A 14,719-nucleotide genomic window follows, 5' to 3' on the forward strand; every position below is an offset into this window, starting at 1 on the left:
TTTAGATACGTCAAAAATTTACTGATTAGTTTCGTGATGAGCTTGAAAGAAAAATGAATATCTTTAAAAAGATAATATTCCTTATACATTTAAAATAAAACAGGTAAAAACTGGATTCAGATAACTCAATGGTTTATGTGAAAATTTAATTTTCACATGACCATAGCGTAGCGATTTCTGAGTAGTTCATGACCAGCCATGAGTAAGTAAGCATAAAAATAGCAAATATTGGCTTAAATAATCTAAATCACTTGTATACCATTTGAATACTTAATTCTGTCATATTAGGTAAAGAAATTGCATTAACAACAAACCACAGAGTATTTAGGAATTTTTAAAGTGTGACGTATCTAAAGATACGTCTGGGCATTAATGGGTTAAGTATACTGTACGAGTAACGTAATTTTGTAACCACAATGAGTTACTCATTTTACTTTATCTTCAAACACCGACATAGTAAATCATGTAACATAGTCTATCCATTTTACTATCGTTCTCTTTGCATGTCGCATTACCTTCCTGGAATGCGATCCAGTCGAAAAGAAATCACTCCTACTACGACCCACCGACACGAAGACTACGTTTGATGTGGTATGTTGCAATCTTTAGGGGATTGCTGCATTTTATCTTTATGGTATTATGTTTCAATTTTGAGTACCTATGTTACTTACTTTATAATCTCTTGCCCTTCCATTCATAATGTAAGAAGATTGCTGTGGTAGTTTCCGCCCTTTCATTGACTTCTGGAGATTTAGCTTATTGCATTTCATAGAGTAAGATGCGTCTTCGTTTGTAGTTTGTAAAACCGGAGCCATGATCACTCATAAATTATTTGCCTTTTTTGTTGATGGGATGATTTGCATTAGCTAAAAAAATATAAGGAATGTTTTAGAAAATTCTTCAAATGAAGAAATCGATAGTGCCCCTTGTATGTCCAATGCCTCTTCAGACTCCGATAGTGACCATTAGAGTGAGGTATCAGAAAAAACCACAGGAAGGTACGAGGACTGATGAATTTAGCCTCAACTGCAGTACTATCACTGACAGGAAGTTACAAAGGGAGTAATCATAATGTTATATCAGACAATTATTAGCCAGGCCCTGAACTAGCACAAACACCCCTTTCAAATGGATTTACTTTAGTTGGGACAGTTAGAGAGAATAAGAAATCTCTTCCGTATGCATTTCTTCTAAATAAATCTTTACCAGAAGGTTCAGCACTTTTTGGTTTTAGGGATAACGCCTCATTAGTTTCGTTTGTCCTGAAAAAATAAGAGTGCATGCTTGTAAAAGTACAGTACATACAGTGAATACTTTTTTCCACAATGCATCATTCTGTTTAGTTAAGTAGGAATGTAAAACCAGAAATAATCTCGCACAGCAATGAAACAATGGGAGGAGTAGACCAGTTTGTTCACGAACATTCACACAAATGAAAAGCAAATCGCTGGCCATTCCCATATCTAATGAATGGATATTTATGGAGTTGCGGAACACACAATCTGGTACTTGCTCAATCCAGATCGGGATAAAAATTAGCTCAATAAGAGGAAAATATTCATCCTTAGCCTTACAGAACGGCTTATAAAAGCACAAATACAATATCGCTCATTGCTAGGTCCTCAGCCACACCAACACAATTGGCAATTGATACTTTTTTATGCAGCGACGAATAATCATTCAACCACTGAAATACTAAAGAAAAAGAAAAGATGTTCCATGTAACCAGCAGCTAAAGTTAGAATGAAAAAAAATTCTCACATGTGTTGTAGGCCTGTTTGTAGCGAACACAGAAGAATAGTTTTTTGGCAGTGAATGTAAAAGTAATGTACGATTAACAAATATTTGGATTATAGTGTCAATTTCCTTAAAAAGCATAAAGAACATGTGAAGACAAATGTTTTGTATGTTTGTGTCGTGTAAACAAAAAATAAGTCAAAACAGTCTACTGGACTCGTTGTTTGATTATGGGAAATTTATATGTAATGTGAAACTTTTTTTACGTAAAAATCATAATTTTTATACAAAAAGCTTCTTTAATGTACAATAAATACAATGTGATGTGAAAACTAACATTTTTTACTGCTAAATAGCTTAAATAAAAACCTTAGCCATCATCAAACCTTAGCATCCTAAATTAAATTTTATATTTTTCGTAGCTGAAATGAATGAATGCCGCACACCAAATTGTCATGATTGTAGATGGTATGGCACCCTAAGCATACAACTGTCGTGAACAAAAACGTAATATTTATAAAATTAGGTCCTGTCGCGGCGAGTGTGAAAAAATATCTTATAGCAATGACAATTGTTTCAATAATATTATCCTGAAATGAATTTTTACCTATAAATATCTCAAAAACTCTATTTCCATATCATCTCTGCTGGAAGTCAATCGTAAATGCCCATTTATTCATCAATTGATATCCGTACACATTTATCAACTAATGTTTTTCACTGTGAAGGAATTGAGGTCGTTCACATCAAGAACATTAATATTTACCAAGGAATCTGCATGCATCTTATGTTGCAGCGTAATGGAAAAGAGCTTACCATTCGGGCCACACTAAGTTCACCATTAATCGTTAAATGCTGCCGACAGACGGTTTTCCGGATCGTGATGACGTTTTTCCTATAGCGCCAGAGTACACGTGATTTATGATTACTATTTGCCCCTTTTGAAATGGAGGTTATTAATGGCTAGAGTCTGGCGCGAAAGTGTGAATTCCATTTAAAGAGAATGGGCACCTACCTACGCTTCTTGTTTTACGGTAAAAGGGATTTCCTTCCAGTTTTAGGTGTAAATGGGTTTAACGTCACCTCTGATTTCATTTCATCAGCGTTTTAGCTTTGAAAAATCTTAAAGAGGTAATATTCAAAGTAGATCGATGGTTTGAGTATTTTACTTTTCCTCTAAAAATTCGATTGATCCAAACTTCTCGGACGAATCTGTGGTTCCTTTTTATAATTTCCTTCATTTTTTTTTCTATTGCAGTAAGATCGTCCGTGGTAAAGGTACGATCTGTAGCAAAATCATAGTAGAAACCATCTTGAATTGTTGGCTTCGCAATTTGCTAATGTGTATGGTACAATTTTCTTCGAAAAAATGTTGATTAACATTTCATGTAATATGAGTTTAAAATCCTGAATAAAAGAACCTTTATTCTTCATGTCCTTTTAGAAGCACAACATGGCCAAAATGTAAGTGGCAGCCAATTTCTAAGGTATAAAATGTTTTCTTGGCCCAGGAAAATTCGGGTTAAATTTTTGTCACAAAATATTTGATGCGATAGCAATGGCTAAATAGCTTAAGGTGAATATGTTTAATTTAATGGCGGAAATCCGGGAATAACAGGTCGTTATCACGGAGGTTGTGTGACGTGAATTATATACTTATAAAAATCACAATACATTTTGAATATTAGGTATTAATTATAATATTAAATTCATTATTAAGGTTAAGAATTCTCAAGTAAAGGCATAATACATTACTTATAGAAGTTATTGAAGGCTATGCTGTTTTATATCCTCTACTACAAAAAGGTTTATGCGTACAAAAAGAATATTAAATTTCTGAGTAAGCACGACATTATGGGAATAAAATTTAATTAATATCGATGCCTGATAATATTAATGAAGCTTGAGGCCAATAAATTAAGATATACCTTTTTCAATGTAAAGAGTAGACTCAGCTGCAAAGGTAAATTTGATGATTGACAACACGCTTTACGCATGGAAATAAAAGGCAAAAATGAGTAATTTACTATTTATTAACCTTTAACGTAAAATTGTGCATCACCGAACACACCAATAGAAGCAGTACCTGGGGTCAAATTGCTTTTACAGAATAGAATTAAACGATCATCAGGATTAAACTTCACTCTTCCGAAGGAGCATTGTACTACTGTTTCTTCGAATGTGTTAACTTCTAAGAGGTGTTTGAAGTTTAATCCTGAAGATCGTTTAATTCTGTTTTGTAAAAGCAACTTTTCCCCCGATACTGCTTCTATTGGTGTGTTTGGTGATGTACAATTTTACGTTAAAGTTTAATAAATAGTGTATTACTCATTTTTGTCTTGTTTGGGAAGATGAAGATTGATTGGGAAGAGAAAAATGAAGATTGGAGGGATGAAGGGGACGTTATGAAATAACAATGCTCTTTCACCACCATCGATCGACATTAGTTTACATTGCCTTGGTAACATCGCCCTCAAGATTTCGTTGGTATTGCTGTTGATATTTTACCTGAAGAGATACTTTAGACAAGATTTTTCTATTTTACTGGCTTTACACACAAGGAGACACTAACTTAATGTGGAATGGACTTTCCTTCCCTTACTTTGGTTGTAACATGCCATCAATTACAGTGGCAAATCCAGAGATGGATGTGTCCAATTTTCATTAAAGAAAATGATAATTCTGTTCAGTTGTGAAATTTATGCAAAGGAGAGGACAGCCCCGAAAACCTGTGTATAAAAGTAATTCACCATAGAAACTAAGCACGAGGTAAAATTACTAAAAATGTGCACAAATCTTTGTTTGGAAAACAACTTTGTTGTTGCAAGCCTCGAGATCAGAAAAATGTTCGCAAACTTCTGAGCCCCCAATACTGCTGAGAAGTTTTCCCCTAATTCCCCCCTTTTTTCCTTCTCATCCCTATCCTCCTTCTTCCGCTGCCGCCAAATGCATATCCTTAGTGAAATAAAGAGACGCGTATAGTTTTAGCATAGTGGGCCGAACTGTTGGCTGCTTTTCAATGGGTTTCGAGTTCAAAGCTCAGGAGAAACCCGTGATCACCCTCAAAATCATAACTTTCGAAGTACTCCTGGGTCCAGGAGAAGAAAATGGCCTACTTCCCCGAATTTTATTATCACACAATTGTATTTTTTTCTGCTGGTACTTTGAGTTATTGACTCTTTACGGCTTTCATTAAATTTTTCGCCCGGCTAAACGACTTGGGAACGTCTTTGCCTCACAGAGGACAGTCAAAGTGTAAAGAGTCAATTTTAAAGCCGTTTTACTCGGGGCACGGAATTGTGCAGGTCTAAACTGCATTAAATTCTAAAATGGCGAGGAATTGCGCGAATGCATGAACGAAATTAGAACAGGGGTTATTTTGCCATCTAGCGTACACTCATTCTCGGTGGTGGTCTAGCAATTCACCGCTTTAAAAGACGCAATTTTATTACGCCTTCGTACACACGTTAGATGGTGCTAGTACGTGCTCCGTGTAAAACGATCTTTACAGTTTAAAGAAGTGTGTTGACCAAGGAAAAGTAGAAGAGATAACTTGGATGTGGGCTGAAAAAAATGTGCAGAAGTAAACGCATTGAAGGAACCAGGAAATAGCCCAGGAAAAAAGGTGGGAGAGGAAGAAAAAGAAACATCTTTGGCTTAACGCATGGCATACAGTGGCGCCGACTCCATGGGGCCTGAGGGGGCCCGAGCCCCCTCAAAGATTCGTTTGGGGGGGCGGAGCCCCCTCAATAATTCAAGAAAATAATTAAGTCATATTACGCTTTGTGAAATCACAAAAATATATTCGTAATTTTATTTCCCATGTTTGACGATAGTTACCTTTTAAATAAATTTAACAATGAGTGTTGTAACAAATAATTACAAGGTTAAGCAGGTTAACTGAATGAAGTGGTGTGAATCATGGTAGTGCTTCGGTGCTGCGACAAACTTTGAATTTCACCTCTTCCCGGGGCAAGACCTCCGATATGGACCCCCCCAATATTTTGTATAAGTCGGCGCCCCTGATGGCATAGTTGTGAGTCGCTGTGAAGCGCCTTCGATAAGTGAAAGTTTTAGTTTGTTTTGCGTGTGATTCCAGTAACTTTCATGCTACATTTTGCGTTAGTCATCCACGATATGTGCAGGCACTTTGATAAATATCAGACACGTCAAACAACAGGATACATATCAATTTTCTGAATTACTGCTCGGAAAAGATTCGCTTGATCAACTTGGAGAGGGTACAGATCAGGAAAAAAATTCGTGGAAAGGGGGAAAATTTCCGATTAAGATTATATTCTGATGACTCAAAAGACCCAGGTTTTAATCTCTCTGGGGTCTAATATCATTTTCCTTGTACCTGAAATATAAAAGGTAACTGTACAGCAGATATATTTATTCTTTTCAGCCCTAAATTTACTCGTCATTATTTGAATTTCATTACTTATGGTACATTCCATGCATACCACACTGAGCGTCATAACTATAGCTTACTAACTAATAAACCCATTTTCGTGAGGAAATATTCCATAAGTTAATATCTATACAATTATGAACCATGGCTATGAAGCTCAGTCGGTGAAAACGCGATCGATTTTAGAAATAATATACAAAGTATTTTTAAATTCAATGCTTAATTTACTCTGTACAAATCGTCTCGAAATACATTTCTAGGGTGGAATGGGCTTCTCATGATACGCTACTGCGTGTGGAAATGCTTATAAATATGGCACAAAATAAGGATAAGAAATCGCCTTTTCACGTATCCTTCGGGCGAGTGCAGCCAGTTTTCCCGACACTACGCTTCCGCACATAACTCTCAGTTGCGAGTCGCCATGAAGCGGCGGCGCGACTCCGATGAGTGCAAAGTTTTACTTTGTCGTTATGTGTGTGTGCTAGTGTGTGAATAATAGTCGTCGGCACCGTTTCGGCGTCGCATTGCGAGTTGATCGCTTTTTTTCCCGTTCCCTTACGCTCCGACGAAGAGGGTTCGACGATCCGCAATGCGCCAGTGCAGCCACTCGTCCGCGGATGAAGACAGCATCGCATCGGGAAAAAAATCAAGGAATACAATGTTTGCAGCTACGGCACAGTGTGAATACATTAGGTATACATATCCAGCAAGTTATATAAATGTCTTATAACTACCGATAATTTAATGCGTACATTTGGTAACAATAGTCCTCCAACAGACCGAGTACCGCCAATGTCAATCATGTTGAAATTTCACTTTCACAGCTAGAGGTAGAGTTTTCCGAAATCTCATTTCGAAGTGGAAAATATACCATAGTAGCGCGCGCGAAAGGTATTATATAAAAATGATGATAAAAAATTTATAATTTTACACAGTATTGTGTGTTTTTTTTGGGGATGGACGGATCCAGATTCGGATCGGATCCTTGATTTTCGGAGCCGGATCTTTCGGATCGGATATTTTCGGATCCAAATGCATTTTTAAATTCCTGACGCTGAGATTCCCCCGATGATTGTTCAATCTCTTGGGAAGAGTCACACTATATGCCAGTCGTATTTTACCTTTTTTATTTTCCACGGCTGAAATTCTCCTACTTAACCTTTGCGAGAGCTTTCAAATAAAACGGTTCATGAGTAGGACAAGAATCGCATGCGACGGCGCATTCGAAGAGAGAATCGGAACTCTTTCCACCCTTATTGGGAGTTGCATTCACTGAAGCTATTATTTAAAAATTCGGATCCAGATCCGATGTCTTCCGTGTCTTCGGACCCGATGTGTCCGATCCGACCAACCCTAGTTTTTTTAATGCACTTTGTAATTTGCTTGCCACCAAAATACTTTCTCAAAGTCACTTATGATTATTTCGCAATTGATTTTCTTAAAGCTTTTTTTTGTTCTGCAGATTGGCATAGTAACAAGTATATTTTATCTATTTTCAATCGAATCACTTGGATTGAAAATTTTCATGTTTAATTTTTTTCCATTTAAGCATTCAGACGTAAGATATCTCGACCAATAGCGTGTGAAATTAGGTTCTCGATTTTTGATCTTCATGGTCGCAGCCCTGGATAAGCAGAAATAAAAACAGAGTTGGTGAAAATAGAAAATCGTCCACAAGAGCATAATACCCATTTTATTTTTAGGGTAATTTTTAAACCTATTGCTCATTAATTGTATAAATACGTTGAGTTTCAATCTAGGATAAAACTTAGTGAAACAAAACTCATTGAAGAACCTACCGGACGAGTTGAATTTTCGTTGATAGACACAACTTCCACAGCTGTTAGATTGACAGTGAGAATGGTAATATCAAAACTCCTAGGATAGTGTCAGGGCCGCAAAATGTTGAAATAGTTTTGCTTATAACCATGCACAACGTTTCACAAAGCCCTAAGTTCTGTGTTTTATTTCTTCAAACAAGATTATTAATTATATATTTCAACTTTATGTTACTTTAGAATAATTTCTTTCATTTTATTCAATACAGTATTAAGATTTGGTGTTTTTGAGATACATTTTATTGTCTCAAGTAGAATAAATATACGCAACTTATTTTATCCAGTTGCAGGTTTAGTTTCATGATTTGACAAAAAATTGGACATTTTTGTTGGAATTTTTTGTCGTAGAAATAAACTACACTTTGCCACTGAGAAATTATCACTGAGTGCGTACAAGCTGAAGCAATTAAACAGAACATTTCTGGATATACTGATTTGATGGCTTTTTGTAAATTTTGTGATTCCCCGTTTATGTTGTCGGGGAATCGTTTTAATTGGCTAAAGCGGTAGGTAGGTAGTAAACATGAATCTAGAATTTTTAAGAGCAACTTTTATTCATTTGATGTCGTATTTCGTTTGATGAAGTTTGTGGAATAATGGTTTCAATAAAAAGATGTAATCTTTTTTCGCGCGATTTTTTTTCCATTTTAAATTTACTTTTATTTGAGCGGATAAATGTGCTTCGTTGACGGTGGTGTGTGAAGCCCACTCACTCGCTCTCAGGGGAAACGAGAGGATTATGGGATAGCCATGATGCCTCTGAGATTCGTTTTCTCATTCAGTTGCAGGCACCGTGATTAGTCCTGTGGTTTATTGACTTCCATAAATGTCATCCTTTTATCTCATTGCTGATCACGGAGCAATCCTGCGGGGATATCAATCCGTTGAGGCAGAGCCAAAAATGACCGTCGCCACGAGATTACTGCGTGAAACAACCCGTTCAGACCGCGGTCTGTGGCGGTCTATATTTTTTATATTTTGCTTGAATTGCCACTTCAAGTCTCTTACGCTAATACCGTTATTCGTATGGGCTTCAGAAGTGACAGTGAGGATTTTATTTGTGATTTTATTACTCTTTTTGTAACCTTTTAATCTCATTTGAGGCATTTTGTTAGATATCGCTCATTTAAAAATAATCAATCAAATTCTTTTAGTCATTCTTTCAGCCTTTAATTCGCGTTCAGAATGGAATACATTCACATACGACATTATAGGTAGACAAATGAACGAAGAAAATAAAATTTTTTATTGCTTTCCTTGCTACTTCTTGTTCATCCCGCTAATATCTTCTATCGTTTTCAGTTTTTAATCGACGGCGAGAATTCGATTTTTGTTTTTGAAATATCTCTACGTAAATATTTATTGCGTAGAAATTTTCTTCATTCTTTGTTACATAAGAAAAAGCAATATAAATATTGTAGTTACTCTATCAGCGATTTTTAATGTACTTACTAATCAAAAGTAAGACCCAAACAACGGAAACTAAAAACAATATTTATTTTAAATGATTTTCCCAAATTTCAGGCTTTGATCTGATAGTTTTCCGGTGATTTAGGAAGGAAATGCCTGTTTATTTATACCTAATGGCATTTTTATTGTATTATTTCATAATAATAATTAGCCTCTTGTAATTGTAATCATTTTTTAATGGATTTATATTTGATATTGGATTTATATTTTGGATAATTTCTTTTATGTCTTGAACGAAGCAAACAATTCTAAACATTTAGGCTGTAACTCGAAACATTACTGTAATAAATCCATTGGTTTTTTGACTTCTCCATGCGTCTATCCATGGTCAATGTAGCTAGTTAACTTTTTAGGTGGTGAATGAGCCTTGGGTAGCTAATAAGAAGCCTTTTGCTATCCGATATTGATATACCAGTGGTAAATAACTGTTTTATCCATAGTAATCTCAGATATATATCATAATTATATGCTCAAAACATGGAAATAGAATTTGTAGTATTGAAGTGGCTTTTCTGATGGGAAGAATTTCCTCCGTTCTTTTCAGCTAAGGAATACCCAGAAATATACGTAATTCTATCGTAAAAGCTACCTACTTTTCAATGATATGTCTAAAGATTTATCAAATATATATTGTCTCAAGAATTTTGTTTTTGCATCTTATCTGTTGACCTAGCGAACTTCGTACCGCCTAATATTCAATGAACAGCTTAGTTTCGGTAGTTATGAATCAAGAGCGGCTGTACTAATTTTAATAACTTTTGACTTATCATAATAAAATAAAAAATCAATAAAACTACAAAAAAAAGTATTATATTATATACTAGGTTTTACTAGATAATTAATTTATTAGAAATAAACTTTCTTTTTTCAATCTATATAAGGTAGGCACGTAAACGCGATTTTTTTCGATGAATTTTCTTATCTTTATGCTTCAATTAAGGAACATTAAACACTGTGGTCTTATAAATCAGTTAATAAAGTCAAAATTCTAATCATTCAGTAGCTGGCTTACTTGTGTTTGTAATTGTAAAAAAATAAGGTTTTCAGGTCTGCAGCGTGAATTTGCCCCATTACAAGTGAACTGGCACCGTTGCAAGTTTGCGCAATGCTGACTGATGCTCAAAATTTCATGAAAATAGCATGGCAGTAACAGTTGTATAAATCGAAAGTATACTTTTTTCAGTAGAGCTATGAAGATGCCCCATACTATAAAACCTTTGGTAACTGAAAATAACTAGCTATTACCTTGCTTTCTTCTCCCGCAGACTTACAACGCGGACGCGCAGATCGGCGAGTCTTCGGCGTGCGCCACCGCGCTTCTGTGCGGCGTTCGCGCCAACGCCGAGACGGTCGGCGTGGACTCATCCGCACGCTTCGATGACTGCCACTCGAGTCACACTGCACGCGTGCCTTCCCTTCTCGACTGGGCCCACCACGAAGGTGAGTCACTCATATTTCTGCACTTCCATTTCCTAAAATTGAACCTCCTATTTCATTAAAGCCATGTTCCAATTGGTTAGCCATTGGGCACCATTGGGTATTTGGGCAGCCAGATTCTGGGTAGCCAACCTAAAGCCCGTATGATACTTCCCAATTTATTTGCCAATCCATCGGATATTGGATTGTGGTCCAAGTGACACAAACTTATTTCTAGTGCAATATGTTTTTTAAAATATTGGGCACAATTTCTTGCCCAATTTGGAATTTAGAACAGGTTCTATTTTCTCGCGGCCGATTTCCAATTAGAAGTTAGTTTCGTGGAAATTATGGACAGTGAAAATTTGAGGACTATACCGGATTAAGAGGTATGGACTGCTGAGCATATGCACCAGCAGCAGCATCAGCCGGAGTGCACCGGTCCGATTGACCGGAAATCGGGGGATCCGGGTTTGAATCCAGGTCAAGGCGAATGAATATTTCTCTGTGGATTTTCCGCACAATTCGTGCATTGCGGTTGACTCCGTAAAGATATCTCCGTGGCTAGTGTACCCGGAGTACTTAAATTTGAAGTAGATATTTAATTTAGTAGCTTATTCAACACTATCAGGGGAGAATAAAACTTTTCTAGTGCCACAGTAATTAATTTACTTTCGACCGATGTCCACATTGTCTAACGTCTTATAACAGTATTGAAAGCGATCGCAAGTGAATAAATTATGGTGTAACTACCAATATCCTTTTCTTTCCTGATACTTACGAAGCAGTTCCATCAAGCAACGCCTCGAATTATTCCTTCCCCCATGCTCTCTGGCCAGTTTTAGCTTCACTGCGATATATTTTGCCTCCAATAGTAACTTTACATTTTTGACCATGTCATATATAGAATTATAAAATATTTTATAGTTGAATATGATGAAAAAATCATCAATTGATGCTGATCTTGAGTTGCACCGACGTAATCCATCAGTCATGTCTTTTTGGACGCAACAATTAGGCGCTCATAGCTATATATTTTTGCCTCTGGTCTTAATTACAGATGAATTAATCCCTGATTCCCATTTTCTTATTCATTTTAGGACGTTGATTATATTTGTGACAGTGTTATTATCTTTAAAACATCTGCTGTATTTAAGCAGACTAGTGATTTAAAAGCAGCATATTTTATATCATTAAGCCGGTGGTAAAATGTCTCTCATTTTTTATATAAATTGTCATATTTTTGTATTACCTTGATATCAAATGAGTAGTCTTTTGCTGGAAATTTGAAAAAATTTAATGAGTCTTTTGTTAACAAGAAGCTATATGTTCGCATTTGTCGTAAAAAGAATCGGTTATGTTATGGCCCGGTGGGCAATTCATTGCTGGGACTGGATGTGTGCAGATGAAAGGTAGTGATATATACAGCATTGCCCTAAGGCAGCTTTTTTACGTCACGTTTTTTTTGTGCAATTATTTTTCCTGGGAACGACTCTATAAAAAAAGCATTTTGTCGCTATTTTACTCTCGCCGCAAAAATATATTTTGAAATTTTTTAGACGCATTTTAACATTCCAGCTATTCCATAAAAATTAGCCTTTGATTAAAAAACTAATGTATTTCCTTGTTCCCTTTAACTTGCAAAAAATACTGTCAGTATCGGCATACAGTGGTACTTTCTAGTACTGTTTGCCTCTATTTTTCCCTTAAATGTAAATCCCCTTCACAGTGTTACCATTATCTTAATGTAGTGAATATTCTAGCTAATTCCGAGCTCCAATCAATATGGAAATTCATTCCAAGAAAACTCGACGTTTGTATAAAGTAGTCCTTTTTTTGTTTTATGCAATCAATCTTTAAAAATATTTCTTTAACCCTGTACTAAAACTTTCTTTATCGACCTCGGTGGAGGCGGGGCAATGTCCTCGCCTGCCAAACAAGAGGTCGCGTGTTTGAGTCCCGCCAAGGTATATTACCCCTATCCAGGGTTTTTTCGTAAATATGTATTTGTCAAAAATATTTATAACGCCCCGATGTAAAGACCAACATGAGCTGTTTTCGATGGTACGACAATAAATAAATAAATATAACCGCCCCACTTTTTTGCATTTAACCGGGTAGGTAGAGGGGTGTATTCTGTATTCCCTTGGAGGTATGTTTTTCCTGATATGCTAGAAGGATGACTGTTTCCGTTTACCAGGGTGAAGAATAAAAGTGTGTTTCAAGCTCCGTAAAATATGTAATATGAGCCGCAAGTTTTCCCACCTGCCTATCTCCAATTCTGGGGCAGAATCATTTTTTCCTCGCCCTCGGAACCGATGCTGCAAAGCCTTGAAACATCCACTCACATAGCGGCACCACTGTTTCTCACCCGTACAAAATTGCCTCCATCCCTCTCTCGCTAGGCGTTCCCGCTCGCAGCACCTGCGTAGCCTACCCGTCCATGATTTAAGGCCAGAGGGGTATAGTTTTGAGACCACACGTGTGAGGGCGCGGTTTTCTATCCTGCAGGTGCGGCAGAGATGAGTGTTCCGCTTGACGCAAGCGTGTTGCACGTTGCATCACTACGGTTTTTCTTGGCCTCTTCCGTGGAAACAGGATACTGTAAGGGAATCACGATGATTGCTGAACAGCCCCTATGTGTCTCCTTGTAATGGTGGATGATATACGATTCTTACCCACCCCATTTCAATGAGTACTCGTCTTCTTGAATTCTCATGTCGCCATTTTTGAGATTCGTTTGCTAAATACTTCATCTCCTTATAGTAGGTATAGTATTTTAATTAACTTTCATATATTTTCTACAGATACATACTTTCTCGCGTGTCAGCAGACTAGGCGTGTGGCGGGAGGTGTTCGTGTTAGCAAAAAAATGAAAGTAAAGGATATGCGCATTACAGATACCTGAGTACAAAGTCCTACCTGCAATTTGTCGAAGTCCTTTAATTTTCGGGGGAAAAAAGAATTCCTATACTTATCCGTTTGGCAAAACATCTCTTATTTAATAGTTTATGTCGCATTTAAAAACACGTTAAGATACCACGGTGAAGATTGCAATTATTTGAAATAAGTTGGCTTTTTGTATCGCATATTGGGACATTTTAGCGTCGAGCGGGCGCGCAGGCGAATTTTAACATTGTTCGTATATTCTAGTCTAGAATGGCCTCGTGTATTCTTACAATGTACTTTGACTGCATATATTGCGAGTTTTCTAAGCCCGAAGTATTGTACATATTTATTTTTAGATCGGCAAGAGGAACCGACACCCGTGGCGTATAAATTACGCCGCGCGACCGGCCGTGTACCGCCTGTAACACTTGTGTACCCTTATAACTTTATTACCTATAAATGTACAAGCTTGAACTAAATTATACAAATAATGTGTTATCATATAAATGCATATGTCGAGTACAAAGCACGCCACACGGCTGGTCGTGTAAAAATATCGGGCGCGCCCGCTCGAGGGTTGATACTAATTTCGCAAATGAGGAATCCATTCTTTAATTAATCGGGTATTACATTCAATTTTAAACGTTTTACAAACAGTTAACACAAAAAGAATTCAAGAATAGGACATGTTTTCAATTGGTAGGAAATGTTTGATGACAGAAAGCATGTAGGTTTCTTTGGAGTGGGATCAGCTAATGTGAACTTATGAGGATTCCTCAAGAAGTTTTGTGATAAATAGTATAAATTTTAGGGGGATAAAATTTCTGTTTTCATTGAAGGGATTCATTTCATGTCAGCATATGGTTTTCTGAGGACTAGTTGAAAATTTAACCTACGTTCGTACATGACTTGTAATTATTCAAGCCTTATTATTAATCTCCGAATGTAGCAACCA

The 14,719-nt window shown here is 36.6% G+C and overlaps 1 protein-coding gene across 1 annotated transcript in view; it reads left to right on the top strand.

The window, feature by feature from the left end:
• The window catches only part of LOC124158757 (alkaline phosphatase, tissue-nonspecific isozyme-like), a 346,999-nt gene that overhangs the window by 146,142 nt on the left and 186,138 nt on the right, over positions 1–14,719 (top strand). The window contains exon 3 of the mRNA XM_046534048.1: positions 10,725–10,899. Coding sequence (XP_046390004.1) covers positions 10,725–10,899 — 175 coding nt within the window. The remainder of the gene's footprint in view (positions 1–10,724; positions 10,900–14,719) is intronic.

Source organism: Ischnura elegans, chromosome 5 (genome assembly GCF_921293095.1).
Source record: "Ischnura elegans chromosome 5, ioIscEleg1.1, whole genome shotgun sequence".
Taxonomy (NCBI): Eukaryota; Metazoa; Arthropoda; class Insecta; order Odonata; family Coenagrionidae; genus Ischnura; species Ischnura elegans.